We start from the raw sequence: 18,776 nt of genomic DNA on the forward strand, positions 1-18,776 counted from the left end.
TGCTGAGGTGGGGCAGGGAATTGGGGGGTGGGGAACCCCGAGATCTCCCTTGGCAGACCTGGGAGGTCTGTGAAGAGGGAGTCTTGGAGGAGGACCAGGGAGTTTGGGGGGTTAGGTCAGGGAGGTCTCCAGAGGACCTGTGACTGCACCAGGTTGAGGGCAGTCCTGGTGGGGGCAGTCCCAGTCGGGGCTGCTCACGGGCCCCACTGGGGGTTACATGTGTGTCTCCCTCAGGCTGCCCGTGGCCCCCGGGGGCTGAAGGGAGAGAAGGGGGAGCCTGCGGTGCTGGAACCTGTAAGTCACTCTGGTCACTGAGCAGAGGGCAGTGGGAAGAAGGGAAGGAGGTGGGGTGCTAGCCCTATAGCCTTTGACTTTTAACCTTTGGCTCCGCAGGGCATGCTAGTGGAGGGGCCCCCTGGTCCAGAAGGCCCTGCGGTGAGTTCTAGCTGTGACCCCGCCCCCCCCAGCCTCCATTCTTTTTGCAGAAATGCTTCCTACCTGCTCACCTGTGCCTTCCCAGCATTGGCCCAGGCCTCCTCCTTAGAACTTGGAGCATCCTTCCAATCAGAGCTTCCCAGATCCCCAGATTTCTTCTGCGGAGACCACCCCCAGCCACATACCCCTCTTCCATCTGACCGCCCACATCTGACCCCCTCTTCTTGTGTTCTTCAGGGATTTCCTGGTCCCCCTGGTATCCAAGGCAACCCAGGCCCAGTTGGAGACCCAGGCGAGAGGGTATGAGAGCATCCTGTGGGGCAGGGAGGGCTGCAAAGGAGCCGCTGGTATCCAGGGATGTACCATTCTCGGTGATTTCTCATCAGCTGGTTGATTACTGATGGAGGGGCTGCTGTGCCCTCAGCACCCAGAAAAGAAGGCAGCGTGTGGTTGGCGGGGGAGCAGTCTGGTGTCTCACTGTTGATTTTCTCCATGACGTGTTTCTCCATGGGGTGTGGGGAGATCTAGGGAAGTCTGCATCTATTCCATTGAGGAGGGTTTCAAGATGATGCCGGGGCCTAACAACATGCTGTCACTCCGTCTTTCTCCAGGGCCCCCCAGGCAGAGCCGGGCTCCCTGGATCAGATGGCGCCCCTGGCCCTCCCGGAACATCCCTCATGCTCCCTGTGAGTGGTCTTCTGGGCTTTGTGGAACAGGCTGAGGAGAGGGCAGGGAACCAAAAGGGGAGGAAAACCTAAGAGGAGTCTCTCGGGACAATCCACCCAAAGAATGTGATCATCGGGGTGGAGGGTTTCAGGCCTCATTGATGACCTAGAACCAAACATGGAGCATCTAGAATCGGGCAGAAAATCCTAGATTTCAGGGAATCTAGGAGGATGAGGCTGAGAGTGAGGGAGGGAGACAGGAGCTACATTTCTGGAAACCTCTGAGTGATGACCCGGAGCCCAGGGGAGACACTGGAGGAGGGCTTAGGGTATCTGGAACCTGGGAGATGGAGGCCCACATGCTGGGTGATGCCTCTGGTTTCGGGGCTCTCGTGGACTTCCTGGAAGAATCTAGACTTTTTTCTCCTTGCCCCACAGTTCCGGTTCGGCAGTGGTGGGGGTGACAAGGGCCCTGTGGTGGCGGCCCAGGAGGCCCAGGCCCAGGCCATTCTGCAGCAGGCGCGGGTGAGTAGGGCCGGGGGTCCTGCGAGGGGGGCAGGAGGGGTGTGGTAGGCAGAGGAAGGCACTAGGAGGGGTTGGAAAGGTAGGTCGGTGTGACTGTAGGGCAGGGAGAGGTCTGGGTTGGCTTGGGGGCTGACAGCGAGGTTGACGACGATCAGGGCAGCGGAATGAAGGTCAGGGAAGAAGGGTGAATCTGGGAGGTGACCCGGGGTCTGGGGTGCTCCTGCTGCCTGTGCTCAGCTCTGCCGTCTGCTTTGCCCCCCTAGATGGCCCTCCGAGGACCCCCCGGCCCCATGGGATACACAGGCCGCCCTGGCCCCCTGGTGAGTGCGTGGGGTGTTGTGATAGGCGGTCCTTTATCCATGTGTAGGGGTATGGACAGTCCTGGAAAAGGACCAAGTTGAGAGTTACTTTGCTGCATTGGGGGAAGACTCTGCAGCCACCGACAGGCAGGTCCTTCAGCAAGCCCCCCTCTCTCCTCACAGGGACAACCCGGGAGCCCTGGCATGAAAGGAGAGTCTGGAGACCTGGGACCTCAGGTGGCAGCCTCCCCCGACCTGGTCCCCAGCTCAGTGCTGCCCCCCGCCAACCTGTGCCCACTAACCCTGCCCCTATCTCTCCCTCCTAGGGCCCCAGGGGACCTCAGGGCCTCATGGGCCCTCCTGGCAAGGCGGGGCGAAGGGTGAGTGACTGGGGTGGGATGGGAGGGGGTGGGGGATGGAGACAGGGTGCAGGGGGTGGAGGGCTGGGCCCCTGCTTGCTCTGACACCTCCCCTGCACCCCCAGGGCCGAGCGGGTGCTGATGGAGCCCGAGGGATGCCTGGGGAACCTGGAGTGAAGGTAACAGGCCTGGGCCCCTCTCTGATGCCCACCCAAAACTCCCGAGCTCATCTGTTTCCTGGGGATACAGCCCCACCCCACTCAGGACTTGATGGGAAAGGGGCTGGCACCTCACCTGGGCTGCCCCTCTCCTCCTTAGGGTGACCGAGGATTTGACGGCCTCCCAGGGCTGCCTGGAGAGAAGGGACACAGAGTGAGTATCGGGTCCATAGGGTGTTGTGATGGGGGCAGATCTTCCCTGGAGGGGAAGGGAGGGAGGGATCTTGAGGCCAGAGAAGGAGGCTGATGATCCCAGCAGGAGCTGAGAGAAGGAACTTCCTTGGACCCTGAAAACGGTCTGTGTCTGTCTGTGTTGGGGACTCTGTACCCCTCTTACCTGGTGGCCCATTTTTCAGGGTGATACTGGTGCTCAGGGCCTTCCTGGGCCCCCTGGTGAGGATGGAGAGAGGGTAAGTGTTGCAGCCTGCGTGGGCAGGCGGGGTGGGGGCCGGGGGGTGCTGGGGCTGGGGGTGGGGGGTTCTGGAAGGTGAGGCTGCTTCACATGTCCTCCTCCAGGGAGACGATGGAGAGATCGGGCCTCGGGGGCTGCCTGGGGAGTCGGTGAGTGTCGGGGGGCGGGGAGTGTGGTTCAGACCCCAGAGGAGGGGCGTGGGCATGAAAGGGACGCGCTCTCTCACCCACGTGGTCCTGTTTTCCCCTCACCTGAACGCAGGGACCTCGAGGTCTCCTTGGCCCCAAAGGCCCTCCTGGGATTCCTGGACCCCCGGTGAGTGACTGTCCCTGACTCTGACCCTGCCCTCTCTACCTTCCCTGAATGCCTCCCCGCCCCGCCCCCACTGCCCCTTGAGCCTGCACCCGAAGGTGCCCACGTGGGCCCATATCCTGTAGTGCATCAAACACTTTGGGCATAGCAAAAAAAAAAAAGGTCTCAAGAGAAACAAAACAAAGCCCCAGAAACCCACAGACCAGAGCCCCATGCCCCGTGGATCCGGGCGGCCGTGTTTGCTTAGGTTTGGGATGAACTGGAGGGCAGCTGCCACGCGCCTGCCCTGTCCTGTGGGATGGCCTGGCTTCGGAAACCACAGGTCTGTCCCGGACTCACGCCCCTCTCATGTTTCAGGGAGTCCGAGGCATGGATGGCCCCCACGGTCCCAAAGGTAGCTTGGTAAGTGACGGGCATGGAGACCCCCCCCGACCCTCCGCCCCCCGCAACTCTGCCAAGGCCCTCGTCCCTTTGCCCCTTCGCCCCCTCCTGCTCCCGGCGCTGGCCCCTCGCCGTCCCTCCTGGGACTCAGCTCCTCTGCCCCGTTTGTTCTGTCACCATTCCCTTCTGACCCCTGCCTGGCTGCCTGTTTCCAGGGACCCCAGGGAGAGCCAGGACCTCCCGGACAGCAGGGGACCCCCGGGACCCAGGTGAGTGGTCCTGTCTGCCCCCCCAACCTGAGGGGCTCCCCCTGCGCTCCCACAGTGGGTCAGACGCTGCCTGGGGACTGGAAATGAAGGGCCTCAAGTCTTTGCCGCTTGTGCTGTGAACTAGGGCTGCTGGCTGGGGGAGAAAGTGGGGCCCACCCCTGGGGGCCCCTGTGACGTCTCTCTCCGGTGTCTAGGGTCTCCCCGGGCCCCAGGGTGCCATCGGCCCTCATGGAGAGAAGGTAAGTGATTAAGGGATCTGGGGGACGGTGGGTGTGCTGAGGCGGGTTGCAAGGAGCCCCCAAATGTCTGGCTGGGACTGAGTGTCCTCGTCTCCCTGCAGGGTCCTCGAGGGAAACCAGGGCTGCCTGGCATGCCTGGCTCAGATGGACCCCCGGTGAGTGCCCCCACCTCTTCATACAAATCCCCCCTGAACCTCCACCCCAGGGAGTGACTTGCAGGCACCTCAGTGAGTATCCTTACGGAGTGTCCCTTGCCCTGGGAGGTCACTGGTGATGCTGCCAATGGTCAGTCAGCTTCATTAGGTCCCGGGGGCATTTGGGTCCAAGAAGTGTAGAGAGGGATGCAGGAAGTGTCAGGGACCAGTGGTCACGCTCTCCTTCCCCTACCCCCAGGGTCACCCGGGCAAGGAAGGCCCTCCTGGAACCAAAGGAAACCAGGTAAGCTCTTCCATGCCCCTTTCATCCCCTGGCGGGGTTGCCACCCAGACCTGGGCGTCCAAGTCCTTGGGATCTCCTCGTATCTTCACGTGGCTCTGACAGTCCACCCCCTGCAACCCTCTCCAGACTCCGATTGCTCACTTCCCTTTCTCCCACCCTGGGGCGCCCTCAGTGACCCCAAGACCCTTTATCGACCCTCTCTGTCCTCGTGCAGGGGCCATCCGGACCTCAGGGTCCTCTGGGGTACCCAGGACCTCGGGGCATCAAGGTAAGAGACCAGCCGGCTGGGAGAGGAAGGCTGAGGTCGGGGCGGCCAGCCGGGCCCAGAGCTTGGTCCTGCCAGCCCCACCGCCCCTCCTGACCACTCCATCTGTCCCCCCTCCAATTCCAGGGCGTGGATGGAATTCGGGGTCTGAAGGGTCACAAGGGTGAAAAGGTGAGCAATGCTTCTCAGCCCCAGCTCCCCTCTGCCTTCCGCCCCCTCTCCTGCCCGCCTCTGCCCACCCCTCCTTCCATCATCCGTGATGTCCTCTCACTCATTCATATTTCTCAGGGCGAGGATGGCTTTCCTGGCTTCAAAGGGGACATGGGTGTGAAAGGCGACAGGGTGAGTAGAGACCTCCTCGTTGCCCCCCAACTCCAAGCGCTGGTGACCCTCCTCTTTGAGCCCCCAGTTACCAGCCTCACTCCAACACCCCTGGACTGCCCATCTCCAGGCTCCCTTGAGGATCTGACCTCCCTTTAGAGCCCGATCCAAGCAGGACCCAGCCCTGCGCTCTGTGACCCACTGGCTGGCTGATCACCACCCTCTCCCTGCCCCTTGGGGCTCCTCGTCTTGCAGGAACTCCAGGGACCCCCACCGACCCCACCAGCCTCACGGGGGCCTGTCCCCCATCTCGGAGCTCAGCTCCCACCCCGAGTCCCGATCTCTCACCTCTCTGTTCCTCTCCCCCAGGGCGAGGTTGGAGTCCCCGGCTCCAGGGGTGAGGATGGTCCTGAGGGGCCGAAGGGGCGCACTGGACCCACGGGGGACCCTGGGCCCCCGGGGCTCATGGGCGAGAAGGTGACGGGGCGAGGGGGTCAATGTCTACGTGCTCTGGGACATGGAGGGGGTGAGGCCTGGGGTGCTGGGGTCAGAGCGGGTGCAGGGACACCAATGGCTGAAGCCGGAAAGTCAGTCAAAGATGAGCGTGCGTTAATCACGCTCCTGTCTGTGTCTGGCACCCCCTAGACACTGACGGGTTGAGAGGGGCTACATAAGAAGCCTAGGAAAGTCCCCGTCATAAAGAGTTCACAACAGATTTGTGGGGACACGCAGAGAGGCCGTCACAGGGTTCCTGGGGGTGCCAGGCAGAGGGAAAGTGTGTGCAGACTCAGACCAGTAGGTACTCTGAGAAGGAACAGAGCTGGCGAGGCGGTGAGCTCTGCCATCTTCACGGCTAACCTGGCTACCGTGTCCTGTCAGCCCCACGGGGTGGGCACTACTACGGTCCTGAAGCACCAGGAGGTTTGGGGGCTTGCTCGTCACAAAGCCAGTGCAGGGTAGAACCAGGGTTGGAGCCCCTGGAGTCAGGCGACCGGATCCCTGCTCCCCACATCCACTCTTCGGCAAGACAGGTCCTGAGGCCTCAGGGGGAAGGGCATGGGGGGCTGGCGGTGGGGGCTGCAGAGCTGAGCCTGCAGCAAGGCAGAGTGGGGGCTGCAAGGGGGCTGGTCTTGGAGGAGCGGTTGTGTGTGCCGGGGAGGAGGGAGCAGATGTGCCGGGCAGGCAGGGGATCTCAGCGCCTGCAGGGCGTGAGCTGCTGATTTTAAGATACAGAGGAGATGAGATTCCAGCCCTGGAGTCTGGGTAAAATCCACTCTCAGGAAGGAGAGTCCCCTTTTGTAAATGCCAGGCAGCCTGGGGTGGGGTTGGTTGGGGATGAGGGCGGTGGGGGTTGGGGGCACGCTAGATGTTTGCTGTTTGGGGGCTGGGTCTCCAGGATGGAGTGGGATCCGTGGTCCCACTTGCTCCTGATGGCCCCCTGTCTGTCCACAGGGCAAGCTGGGTGTTCCTGGTCTGCCTGGCTACCCCGGACGCCAGGGCCCCAAGGTGATTTGATGCCCCACTGAACCCCTCCTCCCTCTCCCTTCCCTGACCTCTAATTGCAGGAAGCACAGACGGACAGAGCAGGGAGGGGACCCTAGACAGAATTTAGTCCACGCCCATTCTACAGATGGGGAAACGGAGTCCCAGAGAGTACCAGGGCTTGTCTAAGGCCACTAAGCTATTGGCAGAGCCCGAGTCTCCACCCGCTGCTTCCATCACCTCTCCTGACCCACCTTGGCCTTTCCCCAGCCTGCCCTCTTCTTGACTTCTCGGTTTTCCCCCTTTTCCATCCTCACCAGGGGTCGCTGGGATTTCCGGGTTTTCCTGGAGCCAGTGGAGAGAAGGGAGCCCGGGTAAGCTGGGGAAGGGGGGCTGTGGGGGGAGGGGTGGCTCTGGGGGGCTCAGGGCTGATGCGTTGTCTTCACTTTGCCCCCACCAGGGCCTGTCAGGGAAATCAGGGCCTCGGGGAGAGCGCGGCCCCACGGTGAGTGCAGTGGAAGAGGCTTGTGGCTCGGGAGCCCAAGGGGGTGCTTTGGGGGTCTTTCTGATAACTCCCCTGTCCTCTCTCTAGGGTCCGCGTGGTCAGCGGGGACCTCGAGGCGCCACCGGGAAGTCTGGAGCCAAGGTTGGTGGTCTCAGCGGGGCTCCGTCTACCCTCCGGCCTGGCGCCCAGCTGCATCCCCTTCTCTGACTTTCGAGTTGGCTAGAAGTCAGCCTCTCTTCCTCTCTATCTCCCCCACAGGGAACCTCAGGTGGAGACGGCCCCCACGGGCCTCCCGGAGAGAGGGTGAGTGTGGTCGAGTCCCCTGCGCCCTGGCGCTGTCCAGGGGCCAGTGGTGCCGGCTCCCTCTCCATGGGGCAGGTCCCCTGCCCAGCCCGCTCCCCGTTCTCCTGACAACCAGCTCCGTCTCTAGGGTCTCCCTGGGCCTCAGGGCCCCAACGGATTTCCTGGCCCCAAAGGACCTCCGGTAAGCTGCCCTCTGACCTGCCTTGGCTCTGAGTGCCCCTCCTCCTCACCCCCTGCCCAGTCTAGAGCTCACCTGACCTCTGAACCCCTTCCAGGGCCCCCCTGGGAAGGACGGGCTGCCGGGACACCCAGGCCAGAGAGGAGAAGTGGTGAGTGGCACCCCGGCGCCCACAGAGCGCCCCCACCCCGCCGTCCTGTCTGGAAGGCCCCCAAGGAAGGGTCTCCTGGGAGTGACCCCCATCCCAATGCTGTTCAGACCGCAGCCAAGGACTCGGTGGTGACCCGGGAGCCTGGGGACTGTGCTGTGTCCAGGCCAGACTGTGTGCTCTGACCCCCTCTCCTCTCTTTCTCTCTCAGGGCTTCCAAGGGAAGACCGGGCCCCCTGGCCCCCCAGGAGTGGTGGGACCCCAGGTACGCTTGCCCCCCACCCCCTGCAGAGACAAAGCATCCCAGACCCTGGGGGTTGGAACGTCTGCCTCTCTTCTCCCTTCTCCTGATCCCAGGCCCCTGACCCTGCTTTGCCTGCGGGGCCCCTGGGACTGGGGTGCGTGGTGGGGGCTGGGTTTGGAGCAGGGATCCCAGAGCTCCATCTGTTTCCGGGACCAGTTCTCCTCTTTGTGCATCTTGGAGCAGAGGAAGGGCCCCGACAGGGACACCGGGCGGTGTGGGCACCCCACACCGGGGAAGGGGGGCCAGCATGGAGGCCTAGGGGAACCCTAGGGCAGACAGGAAGGGGTACTGGGGGCACCGCGAGGTGACCAGAGTGAGGCGGGGGCTGAGACTGGAGTCTGTCTGCCTCCGTCCCAGGGAGCCGCAGGGGAAACCGGGCCCATGGGGGAGCGAGGCCACCCAGGTCCCCCCGGCCCCCCTGGAGAGCAGGGACTGACTGGAACAGCTGGAAAAGAAGGCACGAAGGTCAGCAGAGGGCCCGGGAAGGGGCGCTTGGGAGAACGGGGTTCGGGTGCCTAAGGGGGCAGCCCGTTGGGGGTTTGAAGGGGCAGAGGTCTCTGCCCAACTGGGGAGCCTGGCAGTGGTTCATCACCTTCGTTTCCTTTTAGGGTGATCCCGGACCCCCTGGGGCCCCGGGGAAGGATGGTCCCGCTGGTCTGAGGGGCTTTCCAGGAGAGAGAGGCCTCCCTGGCACTGCTGTGAGTGTGACCCCAACCCGGATGCCCGTAACGAGGCCCCGCACCTCCTGGCACCCAGCGTCACCCCACACCCACGTCCCAGCCCCCAGCCTTCTCCATGTGTCTCCTAAGCTCCCAGCCTGTGAGGTCCCCCTCTCCCGTCTCACGTCTGTTGTCCCCAATCTCTGGCTCACAGGGTGGGCCTGGTCTGAAGGGGAATGAAGGCCCGGCTGGTCCCCCTGGCCCTGCGGTGAGTCTGGGGCCCTTGGAGGGTGGTGGGAGGAAGGGTGCGGGGCAGCATCTGGATTCCGGTGGGGCTGCGGGACCTGGCAGAGGGAGGCTGGGGTCGCATGAGGCCTCCGATGCTGGGCTTTTCTCCTGGGAACCGTGGCTGGGTGCGCTCTGGTGTCAGGGGCTGTGGTGTCCCCTTTAGCGGGTCTGACGCTTGCTCCTGTCGCAGGGATCCCCTGGTGAGCGAGGTTCGGCAGGATCCGGGGGACCCATTGGCCCCCCAGGGCGCCCAGGACCACAGGGTCCGCCTGGAGCAGCGGGAGAGAAAGGGGTCCCGGTGAGTTCGGGGTCCCTGGGAAGCACTGCGGGGGGTCTGGGAGCTGCTGGGCCTCGAGGGGCCTCCAGGGTAACAGCATCTGTGGGTCACGACGCCTGCCTTCCTCTCCCACAGGGCGAGAAGGGCCCCATCGGTCCGACCGGCCGCGATGGGGTGCAGGGTCCCGTGGGGCTTCCTGGCCCCGCCGGGCCCCCAGGTGGGGCAGGAGAGGACGGAGACAAGGTGAGAGAGCCCCAGGCCCCGGGCTCAGCTTCTGCGCGAGAGCTCGCTGGGCTGGGGGTGGCCCCCGGGCCCGCGGCTCCTCCTGCCCTCCTGCCCTCCTGCCCTCTGCTTCCTCTAACGTTCCCCCTGCCCTCCCCCAGGGCGAGGTGGGAGACCCTGGACAGAAGGGCGCCAAAGGCAACAAGGGGGAGCACGTGAGTGTTCATCCCTCTGACTTCTCCCCTCTGCCCCTGAACCTCAGCCCCTCCCGGCCCCGCCCCTTGTCTTGGCGTCTCTGACTCTGCTTTCTCCCCCAGGGTCCCCCTGGGCCCCCCGGACCCATCGGGCCTGTGGGGCAGCCTGGCGCTGCGGTGAGTGACCGGTGCCCCGATTCTGCCCTTGGAGTTGGGGGTGGGGATGGGGGGCTCTGGGCCTGCTGCCCAGTTCTGGGCAGGGCTAGAAAACCCCGGACCCAGGACCATCTCTGAGTCCTCGTCCCTGCCCTCCCCGACCTCAGGGGGCAGATGGGGAGCCTGGAGCTCGGGGTCCCCAGGGACATTTCGGAGCCAAAGGTGACGAAGGAACAAGAGGATTCAATGGACCCCCGGGACCCATTGGTCTGCAGGTGAGCTGGGGGGAGGAGGCAGGGGCTGAGAGGTGGGGGGGTCACAGCGGGGCTGGTGTCTGCCCCAGACCCTCACCAGCCCCTGCTTGGGAAGAAGGGCTGGGGGGTGGGGGTCTGGGGTCTGGGGGGAGGGGCCGGGGGAGGGCATGCTCCAGGTGGGTTGGTCACCTGGGTCTGTGTTGTGTACACCTGCGCAGGGTCTACCAGGCCCCTCGGGGGAGAAGGGAGAAACAGGAGACGTGGGCCCGATGGTGAGTGTGGCCCCCTTGACGGGGTGGGCCCCTCCTGACCCCAGCCTCACCTGCTAGTCCCCCCGGCTTCCAGCGCCCACCCTGCCCTGGCCCGGCCGCCTCCCTCCGTGCCCGCTTCCCTGGCCCCGCCGCTCCGGGAATCCTTGGCTCGCCTTCTCTCACCTCCTGGCCCATCTCCGGGCGTCTGCTTCTCTCCAGGGACCACCTGGCCCCCCAGGACCTCGAGGCCCAGCTGGACCCAATGGAGCGGATGTGAGTCCTCCGGCCCTGGTGTAGCCAGTGCCCTGCCTCCCTTCCCCTAGGCTGTAACCTCTGGTCTCATCTCAGATGCCGAGAGACGCCGCTGGCCCCAGGAAGGCCTCCCACGACGGCGACTCGCGGTGGTGACCTCAGGCCTCGTCCAGCCTCTGAGCCCACGGGGCAACCCCTCCCCTTTATTTCTGGTTCTCTTTCAGGGTCCACAAGGCCCCCCAGGAGGTGTTGGGAACTTGGGTCCCCCTGGAGAGAAGGTACTGGGAAAGGGTACAGGGAGGGCCTTGGGGGGTGAGTTTCCACCATTTCCGGTGGGGGCCTCAAAGGAGAGCGATGGGGACGGGGACACCGGTGGTCCCATGCCAGGAGTCAGTGCTTTCACTGCCGCGGCCTGTGCTCAGTCGTCAGAGGAACTGCGCAGTGTGACCGAGAGAGAGACAGAGAGAAAGACGGGGAGTATCAGGATTTTGGAGGCGCGGGGGAATGAAGGCTCTTGACCCCCATCTCCTTGCAGGGGGAGCCAGGAGAGTCAGGATCTCTGGGAGTCCAGGGCGAGCCAGGGGTCAAGGTGAGCGGTGGGTCTGGAGCTGGCTCCCCAAGCCCCTCCACCCCCTCATTCCCACCCCCACCTTTTCTGTGACCTCCTGGAGCTGCAGCTCCCAGCCGTTCTCAGGGGGCCTGGTCCCTGAATCCGAGGGGGCTCCACCCCCCTTTCCTCGAAAGGAAGAGGGGCCCAGACTCCCTCCATGGGCTCGACTTCTGTGTGCACCCTGATGTCAGTGGGGGCGGGGGGATGAGGGGGAGGCTGAAGACGTCTTGGAAGCGGGGGCTGAATCCTCCTTTGGGACCGTCTGTAACCTCCACCCATCCTTCAGGGTCCGCGTGGGGAGCGCGGGGAGAAAGGAGAGACTGGGCAGGCGGGAGAGGCGGGACCGCCAGGGCCTAAGGGCCCCACCGGCGACGACGGTCCCAAAGGGAACCCTGTGAGTTTGGGGAGGGGGCTTGGAGGAGGGCCCTGTGCGTGGAGACCTAGGGATGCGTGTGAGGATCTTGGAGTGGGGGGGGGGCAAGAGTGTGGGGGACTTGTGGGGGGGAACAGGGTCTCCTGGGAGGGATTATGGAGTTTGGGATCCAGAGAGAAAATGAAACTTAACCTGAAAGCCTTGGAGGGCAGGCCGTGCATGAGGTGGGGAGAAGGGCTACTGGAGGCCCTCTTCCTAGGGCAGTGCGGGTGGGCATTGCCTGTAGAGAGAGAGCGTGCGCCCTGTGCCAATGGGGGTCGTGTTGGCGCTGGGTGGGCTTAGGAGCTGTGACCCTGACCCTTGGATTCCCTCCGGATCAGGGTCCTGTTGGTTTTCCTGGTGACCCTGGCCCTCCTGGAGAAGTTGGCCCTCGGGTGAGTCTTACCCAGGGAGGGTGGGAGAGGAGGGTGGTCTGCTCTGGAGGCACTCTGCGTGGCAGGTGGGAACTGGGGGTATGGGGGGCAGATGGAAGAATGGGAGGATCGGCGGGTTTGGGGGTGAGGTCAGCCAGGCCAGGGGCCCCCTCTGACAGTGCTGCGTCTCTGCAGGGCCAGGATGGTGCCAAGGGTGACCGTGGAGAGGACGGGGAGCCAGGACAGCCTGTGAGTACCTGTGACCCCCCACCCGCAGGCCCAGTGCCCTCCGCTATGCCCACATCCGAGGGGCTCCCTCACCACCACTCTCCCTCCCTCCACAGGGGTCCCCCGGTCCCACGGGGGAGAATGGACCTCCTGGACCGCTTGGAAAGAGGGTAAGTGAGGTGGACCTTGCGGGCAGTCCTGGGGGAGGCTGGATGGCCGTTGGGGCGATGGGGGGCAGGATGGGGAGAGGCCTGGTGTCCCAGCCGTCCTTGGGGGAGGTGTGTGTGATCACGTGTGTTTGCGAGTGTGCTGTGCAGATTTGGGTATCTTTGCTCCTGTATATCCTGTCTGATCTTGCCAGGGGTGGTGGTGTGTGTACCAACCAATCAGAATAGATGTGGGGGGGGGGATTTCCTGGTGGCCCAGTGGTTGCGGCTCTTTGATCCCACTGCGGAGGGCAGGCACAAGTTTGATCCTTGGTCTAGGGGTTAGGAGGAAAAGGGCTGGCAGGGGATGAACCCTTTGTTTACTGGTGGTATGTGGGCAAGAGGCTTTTCACCTAATGCACAGTATTTTGACAACTGGTACCGTTGTAGCAGCTCTCACATCAGTGAGTGAGCCTCTGTGATTGTGTCTATGTGTGTACCAGGAGGACTGCTTTGGGAGGGAGATGAGTCAGCCTCTGACTGTGTGTGTGAAGGTGTGTGCGCACACAGGTGTGTGTGTGTGTACCAGGAGGATGCTCGGGGGTGGGAGGTGAGCCTGGCTGCTCATGGCCGCCTACACCCCCTCCCCCCCTCCACCTGCAGGGACCTGCAGGCACATCTGGTCCTGAAGGGCGACAAGGAGAGAAGGGCGCCAAGGTGGGGAGAGCCTCCTGGATGCTGGGAAGCCCATTGCACCGCCCTGCCCCTCCCCGTCCTCACCCTCCGGCCCCCAGACGCCTCCCCCACGCCCCCTCCTCCAGGCGGCGTTCCCTGTCCTCCCTACCCCAGGGGTCTCGGGTTCGACCCCTCCCCTCTGTCTCACCCCACCCACCTTGGATCCGCTGCCCCTACCACACCGTCCTCTGCCATTCGGGACACTTCTTTGGTGTGTTTCAGGGGGACCCTGGCGCTGTGGGCGCCCCAGGGAAGACAGGCCCTGTGGGTCCTGCAGGCCCAGCAGGAAAGCCTGGTCCTGATGGCCTGAGAGGTCTCCCTGGCTCAGTGGTAAGTCGTGATGCAGAGGCTCGGCCGGGCTGGGAGGGGTGTGGTGCCGGGGACATGGCTCCTGATCCCTGCGGTCCCCTCAAATCTGCAGGGTCAGCAAGGCCGTCCCGGGGCCACAGGCCAGGCTGGGCCTCCAGGCCCTGTGGTGAGTGACTGTGGATGGGGTGGGGTGGGGTGGGGCCCCCGGGGCAGTGGGCATCCAGCCTTGGAGGAAGTTGGAGTGGTGGTCCCACCTCCCGCAGGAGAGAGTGACTTCCTGTCTCCCCACAGGGACCCCCAGGGCTACCTGGCCTCCGGGGCGACACTGGGGCCAAGGGCGAGAAGGTGAGTGACCACGTGCAACCAGGAATCTCAGCCTCCTCCCTGAAGCCTGTGGGGACCCCACGTTCTCGGGGGTCCCTTCTCAGTCAGGGCTGTGGCAGCCCTGGGCTTCCCGCAGCCCGGCCTGAGTCCCTCCTGCCTTCTGTGCTCCGACCCCTGTGGTCCTCCTTCTCCCCATCTCGGGTCTCTTCTGTGGCTCCCCCTCACCACCTGTCCGCTTTTCCAGGGTCACCCAGGTCTCATTGGACTCATCGGCCCCCCTGGGGAGCAGGGGGAGAAGGGTGATCGCGGGCTTCCTGGTCCTCAGGGCTCCACAGGGCAAAAGGGAGAGACGGTGAGTGCGGGGCGTGGTGCTGGGAGGTCTGGGCAGATGGAGATTGGGGATTCAGGGGGCGTGCTGTGGGCGGGGTGGCAGTGGGCAGTGGGGCGCTGAGGAGGACGCAGCTGAACCAGGGCCCCCCTTCCTAGGGCATTCCGGGAGCATCTGGCCCCATTGGTCCTGGAGGGCCCCCCGGCCTCCCTGTGAGTATCCCATCTGTTCCTCCCCTCAATCCTCTAAACCCCGCGGCCCCCATAATCCCCCCTGGTTTCCACGGCAACCACCAGCCTAACACGCAGAGGCCCCCATGTTCCCCATATGTGCCTGCACCTGCAGAGTTTCCAACCTGTCCTTCCAGCGCCTCCCCAGTGTCCCCTTGTCTCCCCCGCCTGCCTCTCCTGGGTGGCCCCAGGGTCCTGTGGACTCGTGACCTCGCCTCTGCGGTTCTCCATGTCCCGACCCTCCCTTGTGGTGACCGCCTCTTTCTCGATCCTCATTTCACAGGGACCTGCTGGGCCCAAAGGAGCCAAAGGAGCCACAGTGAGTGACCCCAGCAGCTCTGACGGCCCCCTCCGCGCGCACACAGCTGAACTTGACACTGTCTCTCCAGGACGGACATCCCACCCATCCCCCCATCCCCAGGCCCTGACCGATTTCATCCTCTGCAACCTTAATCGCCTACTTGACCTCTTGACCCCTCCATGACCTCATTGCCTCCTTTTTCAGGGCCCTGCCGGACCTAAGGGAGAGAAGGGCGTCCAGGGCCCTCCGGGACACCCGGTGAGTCACGAGGCAGGGCCCGCGTCTCTGTTGGCCTGCTCTGTCTGGGTGTTTCTCTGCATCTCCCTCACCCTGACCTCGTCTCTCACCCAGGGGCCCCCGGGAGAGGTGATCCAGCCCCTGCCCATCCAGATGCCCAAGAAGACGCGGCGCTCGGTGGATGGGAGCCGCCTGATGCAGGAAGATGAAGCTGTGCCGACTGGGGGTGCCCCGGGCAGTCCTGGGGGCCTGGAGGAGATCTTTGGCTCCCTGGACTCCCTGAGGGAGGAGATCGAGCAAATGAGGCGGCCCACGGGGACCCAGGACAGCCCTGCTCGCACCTGCCAGGACCTGAAGCTCTGCCACCCGGAGCTGCCCGATGGTCAGTGCCAGCCTCAGGAGCTCAGCTTGTGAACCACAGCGCCGATGTGAACAAGCAGGATGGATGTCGAGGAGGCCTGGGGAAGCTGTCAGGGTGGGGATGAGGCCGGCGGGGGGCAGCTTGGGGTGGCAGCTCTTACCAACAAGATCAGAAGCATTTCCGTATTAGCAACTGGTGTGATGGCTCAGTGGGTAAAGAATCTGCCTGCAAGGCAGGCGATACGAGAGACACAGGTTTGATCCCTGGGTCAGGAAGATCCCCTGGAGGAAGAAATGGCAGCCCACTCCAGTATTCTTGCCTGAAGAATCCCATGGACAGAGGAGCCTGGCAGGCTGCAGTCCTCAGGAAGGGAAAGAGTAGGACAGGACTGAGTGACTGATCACAGGCACGTGGACTAGCTCATTCAGTCGTGGGCTACTGTTAGAAACGGGTTTTAAAGAGCTTCCCAGGTGGTAGTGATAGAGAATCAGCCTGCCAAGTCAGGAGACGCAGCAGATGCAGGTTCAATCCCTGGGTTGGGAGGATCCCTTGTAGTGGGAAATGGCAGCCCACTCCAGTATTCTCGCCTGGAAGATTCCACAGACAAAGGAACCTGGCAGGCTACAGTCCATGGGGTCAGAGTCAGACACGACTGAGTGCACGCGCGCGCGCGCGCACACACACACACACACACACACACACACTCTCTCTCTCTCTCCCCCCTCCCCCACCGGGGTCATCAGCTCACCATCTCCCCAATGTCTACAGGAATAAACATATACCTGTGGAACATGCTGGCATTCACACACACAGACACGTGTGCAAGCCTGTGGCCACACATGGTGCCAGAGTGCGGATGTCAGCGCCCCTGCCGACCCCAGCCGCCAGCCTGGGGTGCTGCCCGGGGGAGGGGTGGCAGCAGCGGGAAGGGGCATAAAGTGAGGAGGGAGACTGAAGTGGGGCCGGCTATGCTCTGGGGGCCTGGGGGTGGAACAGAGGCCTGGGGGCGGCCGGTGGGAGCCGCAGGGGGACCTGTGGGGCAGAGCCCTCTTGGGTACAAGGCCCAGGCGCCCTGACCGCCCCTCCTCGCTTGACAGGAGAGTACTGGGTCGACCCCAACCAGGGCTGTGCTCGGGATGCCTTCCGGGTTTTCTGCAACTTTACGGCTGGAGGGGAAACCTGTGTGACGCCCAGGGACGATGTCACGCAGGTGAGAGCTGGCCCCTGGCCGCCCTGACCCTGTGCAGTCCCCCTCTGGGCCTAGAGGCTCCCGGGTTTCTGACGTCCCCTGGCCTTTGACCTTGTGGAGCCGGCTGATGCTTCTGTTCTTTCTCAGCAGTCTCCTGCTGCTAACTTGTCTCCTGCTCCTGACCACCTGCGCAAACGTTTGCCCTGTTTGATCCCTGCTCCCCATGTCTCTCCCGGCCCTTCCCTGTTCACTCCGCTTTCGTGACCCTGGCCCCGGCCCTGCCTGTGACTGTAGCCCCCGGCTCTCCCCCAGTTCTCCTACGTGGACTCCGAGGGCGCCCCGGTGGGCGTGGTGCAGCTCACCTTCCTGCGGCTGCTCAGCGTCTCAGCCCGCCAGAACGTCTCCTACCCGTGCTCTGAGGAGGCCCAGGACGGCCCCCTGAAGCTCCGTGGGGCCAATGAGGACGAGCTGAGCCCGGAGACCAGCCCCTACGTCAAGCAGATCCGGGATGGCTGCCAGGTGGGCACCAGGGAGAGCTGGGTGGGGGCAGGCCCTGGACTCAGGCTGGAGGAGGCAGGAAGACCCCCGGGCAGGGGCGCTGGGCTGAGCAGGAGGAAGCCTGCTTCTGGTGTCGGGAAGGGCAGGAAGGCCAGGAAGGCTGGACGGTGGAGGACGGGTCCACTCAAAGCCCGGCATGCAGGCTCATAAGCATATTTACATGGGTTCCCCTTTGCACACACGGGGCTGTTAACACTGCTCGCTCCCCAGGGAGGACACCCACCCACACCCACCCACACACCCACACACACCCACACACACCCACACACCCACACACACACACACACGCACACAGCTTTCCCAGTCCTGGCTCTCTGGAAGAAATTTTAGATAGGAAATTTAGCACAGTTTGAACTTGTGACGTAGATGAGGGGATCAGCGTCTCACGGTGCTCAAAGGCGCGGGGACCTGGGCCTGCGGTTGGGTGGCCCAAGGCTCCCGCGTGCCTTTCCCACACTCACTCCTCTTGCTCTTGTGTCTCTCCCCCTCCTCAAGACCCAGCAAGGCCGGACGGTGCTGGAGGTTCGCACGCCTGTGCTGGAGCAGCTGCCGGTGCTGGACGCCTCCTTCTCAGACCTGGGGGCCCCTCCGAGGCGGGGCGGGGTGCTGCTGGGGCCTGTCTGCTTCATGGGCTAGGACCTTCTCCTCCATCTGACCCTGTCCGCCGACGCCAGGCCCACCTGGAGTCCCACAGTGTCGGCTCTGTGCCACCTCAAAGGAGGGCTTCTCGCCATCTATGGGGCCTCCGGCCAGGGCACTGAGAGTCCCCCGTCAGGGGCAAAGCAGGGGAGGGGGGCCCGCGGCGCCCCTCCCCCTGGGCCCGCCCCCTCCCCCTGGGCCCTGCTCAACAGCCGAGACCCTTATTTAAAATTTACCTCCCAGTGACCCCAAACACGTGGAAGAGAAGAGAAAGGACACTGTGTATTTTGTATTTAAAAGTAATTATATTAATTATTTAAAGCATGGAAAGCAAAATGACAAAAAAGATAAAGAGAGAAATCCCAACAAAAATCAGTGGACTTTGGAGACGGGCTCTCCAGGGGCGAGCCCCAGCACCCTCCTCCTCGCCTCAGGGCTTTCCTCAGTGACTGTGCGGGGCTGGGGGCCGACCCCTGCCTCCCTCACACCCACCCGCAGCACCCACTGTGAACGCTGGAATACACGGTCTCCTTTGTCTCAGGGCTCTGCCTCTCTCTGCCCAGGTGGGGCTCGCTCATCTCTACCTACTGGGTGTTTGGCTCCCTGACCTGCCTGCCTGCTGTCTTTCACTCGGTCTGGGGTCTTGCAGGAACGCCCGTTACTTGGGGACCTGGCTACTCCCCCAGGGGAGACGTGGAATAGTGAGGGGCGTGTGCAGGGCCAGTGGTCAGCAGACGGTTGAAATATTGAGATTCTTCCACATTAGTTGGGAAACCACGGTGGCCCTGAGTCCCTTGAGTATCCCACGGACATCCTGGCCAACCCCATCCTTGCCCTGGATGCCCCACCCTCCCTGACCCTTCAGCTATCGTGTGATCTGGATGGAAGGGACTCCCAGGACCTCGTCCAGCACTATGACCTGCGTCCACTCTGACTGGTGGTTAAAAAATGTGATTGTCTCCTCCTGGGGTGTGTGTGCCTGCTGCTTGTGTTGTTATTTCAATCCTCACCGGACCCCCCTCCCACCACCCCCCTTACTCCTGGCTGAGCTGTTACCAGAAATGGATGGCTTAATCCGTTTCCTGGAGGACTTGTCCTGTTGAGGTACTAGGGTGCAGAGAGAGTTCATAACAGACCCTGAGCGGTTCAGGGTGAGGGCGCCTGACCCACCCTGGTTTTAACTG

General features: G+C 63.6%; 1 protein-coding gene across 5 annotated transcripts in view; it reads left to right on the forward strand.

Moving 5' to 3' along the window:
• COL11A2 (collagen type XI alpha 2 chain) overlaps positions 1–18,548 on the forward strand; it is a 29,366-nt gene extending 10,818 nt beyond the window's left edge. For all 5 annotated transcript variants that reach the window (XM_018038559.1, XM_018038558.1, XM_018038562.1 and 2 more), the window contains 58 exons: positions 235–294; positions 394–435; positions 673–735; positions 1,047–1,121; positions 1,539–1,625; positions 1,889–1,945; positions 2,108–2,161; positions 2,251–2,304; positions 2,409–2,462; positions 2,602–2,655; positions 2,858–2,911; positions 3,018–3,062; positions 3,175–3,228; positions 3,583–3,627; positions 3,822–3,875; positions 4,070–4,114; positions 4,216–4,269; positions 4,508–4,552; positions 4,767–4,820; positions 4,944–4,988; positions 5,106–5,159; positions 5,508–5,615; positions 6,591–6,644; positions 6,941–6,994; positions 7,081–7,125; positions 7,213–7,266; positions 7,384–7,428; positions 7,556–7,609; positions 7,704–7,757; positions 7,966–8,019; positions 8,416–8,523; positions 8,667–8,756; positions 8,932–8,985; positions 9,196–9,303; positions 9,418–9,525; positions 9,666–9,719; positions 9,822–9,875; positions 10,022–10,129; positions 10,327–10,380; positions 10,579–10,632; positions 10,836–10,889; positions 11,147–11,200; positions 11,508–11,615; positions 11,975–12,028; positions 12,203–12,256; positions 12,352–12,405; positions 13,045–13,098; positions 13,339–13,446; positions 13,538–13,591; positions 13,717–13,770; positions 13,994–14,101; positions 14,236–14,289; positions 14,591–14,626; positions 14,813–14,866; positions 14,960–15,227; positions 16,304–16,416; positions 16,708–16,914; positions 17,449–18,548. In XM_018038559.1, the coding sequence (XP_017894048.1) occupies positions 235–294; positions 394–435; positions 673–735; positions 1,047–1,121; positions 1,539–1,625; positions 1,889–1,945; positions 2,108–2,161; positions 2,251–2,304; positions 2,409–2,462; positions 2,602–2,655; positions 2,858–2,911; positions 3,018–3,062; positions 3,175–3,228; positions 3,583–3,627; positions 3,822–3,875; positions 4,070–4,114; positions 4,216–4,269; positions 4,508–4,552; positions 4,767–4,820; positions 4,944–4,988; positions 5,106–5,159; positions 5,508–5,615; positions 6,591–6,644; positions 6,941–6,994; positions 7,081–7,125; positions 7,213–7,266; positions 7,384–7,428; positions 7,556–7,609; positions 7,704–7,757; positions 7,966–8,019; positions 8,416–8,523; positions 8,667–8,756; positions 8,932–8,985; positions 9,196–9,303; positions 9,418–9,525; positions 9,666–9,719; positions 9,822–9,875; positions 10,022–10,129; positions 10,327–10,380; positions 10,579–10,632; positions 10,836–10,889; positions 11,147–11,200; positions 11,508–11,615; positions 11,975–12,028; positions 12,203–12,256; positions 12,352–12,405; positions 13,045–13,098; positions 13,339–13,446; positions 13,538–13,591; positions 13,717–13,770; positions 13,994–14,101; positions 14,236–14,289; positions 14,591–14,626; positions 14,813–14,866; positions 14,960–15,227; positions 16,304–16,416; positions 16,708–16,914; positions 17,449–17,589 (4,092 nt within the window). In that variant the 3' untranslated portion in view covers positions 17,590–18,548. The remainder of the gene's footprint in view (positions 1–234; positions 295–393; positions 436–672; positions 736–1,046; positions 1,122–1,538; positions 1,626–1,888; positions 1,946–2,107; positions 2,162–2,250; positions 2,305–2,408; positions 2,463–2,601; positions 2,656–2,857; positions 2,912–3,017; positions 3,063–3,174; positions 3,229–3,582; positions 3,628–3,821; positions 3,876–4,069; positions 4,115–4,215; positions 4,270–4,507; positions 4,553–4,766; positions 4,821–4,943; positions 4,989–5,105; positions 5,160–5,507; positions 5,616–6,590; positions 6,645–6,940; positions 6,995–7,080; positions 7,126–7,212; positions 7,267–7,383; positions 7,429–7,555; positions 7,610–7,703; positions 7,758–7,965; positions 8,020–8,415; positions 8,524–8,666; positions 8,757–8,931; positions 8,986–9,195; positions 9,304–9,417; positions 9,526–9,665; positions 9,720–9,821; positions 9,876–10,021; positions 10,130–10,326; positions 10,381–10,578; positions 10,633–10,835; positions 10,890–11,146; positions 11,201–11,507; positions 11,616–11,974; positions 12,029–12,202; positions 12,257–12,351; positions 12,406–13,044; positions 13,099–13,338; positions 13,447–13,537; positions 13,592–13,716; positions 13,771–13,993; positions 14,102–14,235; positions 14,290–14,590; positions 14,627–14,812; positions 14,867–14,959; positions 15,228–16,303; positions 16,417–16,707; positions 16,915–17,448) is intronic.

Source organism: Capra hircus, chromosome 23, assembly GCF_001704415.2.
Source record: "Capra hircus breed San Clemente chromosome 23, ASM170441v1, whole genome shotgun sequence".
Taxonomy (NCBI): domain Eukaryota; kingdom Metazoa; phylum Chordata; class Mammalia; order Artiodactyla; family Bovidae; genus Capra; species Capra hircus.